General features: G+C 56.9%; 1 protein-coding gene across 1 annotated transcript; it reads right to left on the reverse strand.

The window, feature by feature from the left end:
- Positions 1–1864: 1864 nt before the first annotated feature.
- Ran (RAN, member RAS oncogene family) lies at positions 1865–3296 on the reverse strand. Its single transcript, XM_004635851.3, has 3 exons — positions 2637–3296; positions 2336–2506; positions 1865–2247 (listed from the first exon to the last, which is right to left on the reverse strand). The coding sequence occupies exons 1-3, from the start codon at positions 2805–2807 to the stop codon at positions 2203–2205; spliced, it is 387 nt and encodes a 128-aa protein (XP_004635908.1). The 5' UTR covers positions 2808–3296; the 3' UTR covers positions 1865–2202.
- Between the last annotated feature and the right edge of the window lie 365 nt (positions 3297–3661).

The raw sequence follows: 3661 nt of genomic DNA on the forward strand, positions 1-3661 counted from the left end.
ACCGCACCCGCAGCAGTCCTGGTACAAGGCACAGGAGGTCCCACGGCTGACCCTGAACTCAGGCGTCGCGGGAGCATCGCAACACCTGAGGGCTCTGCGTGGTCTGCTTGCTGCTTTTACCAGACACAAGCCATCCTAGAGTGTGGCTGGGGCCCGGGACAGATGCGATGCCACCCCAGCTCAGGGTCTGGTCCTCGAGGCCCCCTCCTCCCCAGGGCTGTCAAAGAGCACCATGCAGGCCATGGGTGGGTGGCAGACTGAGGGGTAGCTGGGCCAAGCAGACATCCCTGCAAGGATGAGGGGGGCAGCAAGCAGTGCGGCCTCAGGGGTCACCAGGCAGCAGGGCGAGGTCCAGGCTCAGGTGTTCAAGAGTGATGGCAGCCAGCACCGCCCGCTGGACCGCACTGCTTCCCAACCCCACCACTGGGCGGACAGCGCCGAGCGCCGTGGGCCCCGCACACCCCGCTCACACCCACTTGGTATGCACGGTGTGTGCTCACCACCAAAGCAGACGCCACAGGCGTCCAGGCCACGGCCTCGAGTTGCCTGTGTTGCCCGGCGATCCTCAACCTTGAGACCCAACCCGCTGCAGTCTTCGAGGAAAATCAGCTGGTCCCAAGTCAAACTGCTTAAAAACATTTTCCATGTACCGACTTCAACATACAAGTCAGAAAGGGGCTTTTGCTCGCGACCCTGCTCCAACAGCTGCTCACGCGCAGTGACTCCACCCTGTGACCCCAGCTCAGCCCACCCTCACCGAGATGTCCAGCAGGGAGCACACCCTGCAGACCTGCGCAGCACATGTGCGGATGGCTCGAGCCAGGCAGCCAAGTGCAGGCACCCGCGACAAACTTTCCTTCCAGGCCGTGGCTTGTCGGTCCTCTCTCTGCCAGTCCATGTTAGGCACACACTTTGCTCCCAAATCTGGACGGTTCCACGTTAGGACTCCAAGGTCCCCACGGTACTTACATCCTACAGGTCATACACACAGCGTGTTCAAAGCACCTGAACTCACACGGGATGCTAGACTGACCACATGGCGTACTGTACACACACTAGGCCTAGGTAAGCTGCCAGCGCAGCTTGTGGGGACTGAGGCTGGTCTCTCTCACCTTTCACCTGCTCCCAAGGCAGGAAGTAATCTGTAAAGATAATCCTGCGTGGGGTGGTTAAGGACAGCCGGCACGAATCGAGCGGACAGCACACGCGAGGAAGACTGCTCGGAGGCTACCTGCTGTGTGCCACGCTGATGGGCTCACCTCCTCACAGAACAGCCCGTCCTTGGAGCTTCAGGCTGGAGCCGCCAGCCCAGCCCAGCCCCACGGCCCATGCCTGCTCAGCCGGCTGGGTCTTGCACTCACAGCCTCTGGCTTCATCCCAAGTCACCTGTGAGCACGGAGTGCTTGGTAGCAGCAGGCAAACGCAAACACACAACACTGCCCTAGAGCGCCCGCTTGCTTGATGACACTTAGGGAAGGTGCTGTGAGGCTTGCTCTGTGCTGCAGAAACTCCACTGCTCTGTGGAGGTCACGGGGAGATGAGGCTCTGTGCCACAGAACACAAGGACACGCCATCTCTTCACAGGAACAGGTTTTGGTTCCCTCGATGACACTGGTCAGGAAGCCACAGGTGAGGCAGACTTCACCATCCCAGTTCAGGGACGCTACACGTTTCCACACTGCGGGACCCCTCACCTGACACAGCTGGGTCACCCTGGTAGCCAGGCTGCAAGCGCACACAGAAATGCCATGGAGAGGGAGCCCGCCGGCCCAGGCTAGGAGCAAGGTGGTGGGGCCCGCGTGCAGACCGGCTGCCTAGCGTGACGGCCCCGAGCGCTTACAGACAGGGATGAGCGCGCTGGCTGAGATATTGGAAATACAACTTTATTCTCATTCTAAACGAAAAGGAATGGGAATGACAGTAACAAGATTTCACCACCGAGTACTGTGATGTGACTGTAGCAGTCTTATATTTGAAACTCAAGGAAAACAACTGCGTTCCAAACAGCTAAATATGCGGGTCCAAAAAACGAGGGTTTAACTGCCACACTCACTCCGAAACCCATTCATCTCCTTGCGCATCCCAAAGATGAAGCACATGTCTGCTTAGCTAGATAACAAAGTGGCACGCACGCGGCACCGCTCACGTCACAGGACAGTTGCCTATAAAACTAGACTTCTGACGCCGGCCCGCTTCACTTCCTCACAGGTCGTCATCCTCATCCGGGAGAGCAGTGGTCTGAGCAACCTGGGGAGAGAGGACACCACCACTCAGGGCAGAGTGCCGGCGCCGGGAGCCGTGCCAGGCCGCACACAGAGAGAGAGCAGGCGGGTACCTCTAAATCGTGCTCATACTGCGCGGCCAATGCTGGGTCCATGACGACTTCTGGCGGGGCAAGAGCGGGCATGGCGACGAACTCCAAGTTTGGGTCTCCGATAAGCTTTCTGGCGAGCCAGAGGAAGGGCTTCTCAAAGTTGTAGTTACTTTTGGCAGAAATATCATAGTACTGTTTAAAACAAAAGTGCAGTAAATCATTAAAAACTTCGCAAAAGAAACGCTCACTTGAGGACTTTCTAAGCTAAAGACCCCGCACGAGACGCCCGTCACACTGTACAGAAGTCCCAAGTCTAGTGTACCTGAAGATTCTTCTTTCGGTGAAAGACGATGGACTTCGCCTTCACTTTCCTGTCCTTGATGTCCACTTTGTTGCCGCACAACACGATGGGGATGTTCTCGCACACTCGCACCAGGTCTCTATGCCAGTTAGGCACGTTCTTGTAGGTGACTCTGGATGTCACGTCAAACATGATAATAGCACATTGCGCTGAAATAGACGGCCACAGTCATCAGCCCAGCAGGAGCCCTCGGTCCAGGAAGCCTCGCCTGCCCTAGGCCTGACTCTAGCACCTCCATCCATCTGTCCACCCAGGTGAGGGCCCTCCAACACTCCACATGTGAGATGGACTTATTGACACATCCAGTGCGGAGCACAATTCTTAAAGCCAGGAGGACCAGCTTCACCCCCTGAAATGTCTTCTCCACCCCAATACTTCATGAAATTAAACCAAAACAGACCAGCCCTGCAGACATGCTTACTTCTGAGCAGAATCTAGGAAATTTGCACAGTACACATACAAGAAAGGTATTCTGAAAAGATCTTTGAAGCACTGCCCTGGAAAGCACTGTACCTTTGCGGTAAAACTCAGAATTTTAAAACACACCAACATGGAAACAACCTTCGTGCGATTAACAGTGTAAGGAATACCAACACACTTAGATTGTGCTAAATGACTTAAAAGTTTAAAGGTAAGCACACGCTGGGAAGCTAAAGAAAAGGATCCCAAATCCAGGCCCAGCCTACACAACCTGGAGCGACCAAATTAAGACCTCCACAAGGCCCTCCGCGGTAGCTCAGTGCAAAGGCCCCGGCTAGCTCCCGGGTACCCCGGAGGAGAGATCCACACGCTATGCGTGCCGTCACAAAAGGAAGATTCCAGAAAACGAGCGTGCTCTGCCTGCCCTCCCTCCGCGTCCACACCCCAAGCCGAGCACCCCTCTGGCCCGGCGGGCCCCGACAGCCAGGCCCCGCTGTCGCGGCGCCCGCGGAGGCCCGTGCTCCCGCAGCCGGGCCGCGGTGCTCCCGGAGCCCGGAGCGTGACAC

Source organism: Octodon degus, unplaced genomic scaffold (assembly GCF_000260255.1).
Source record: "Octodon degus isolate 3935 unplaced genomic scaffold, OctDeg1.0 scaffold00076, whole genome shotgun sequence".
In the NCBI taxonomy this organism is placed as follows: Eukaryota; Metazoa; Chordata; class Mammalia; order Rodentia; family Octodontidae; genus Octodon; species Octodon degus.

Excerpts from the sequence above, each read along its gene's own strand:
- Ran (XM_004635851.3), bottom strand. The coding sequence starts at position 2,807 with ATGTTTGACGTGACATCCAGAGTCACCTACAAGAACGTGCCTAACTGG. Across the intron at positions 2,507-2,636 it reads ACCGAAAGAAGAATCTTCAG|TACTATGATATTTCTGCCAA; the intron begins GTACACTAGACT and ends TGTTTTAAACAG. Across the intron at positions 2,248-2,335 it reads AGTATGAGCACGATTTAGAG|GTTGCTCAGACCACTGCTCT; the intron begins GTACCCGCCTGC and ends CTCTCTCCCCAG.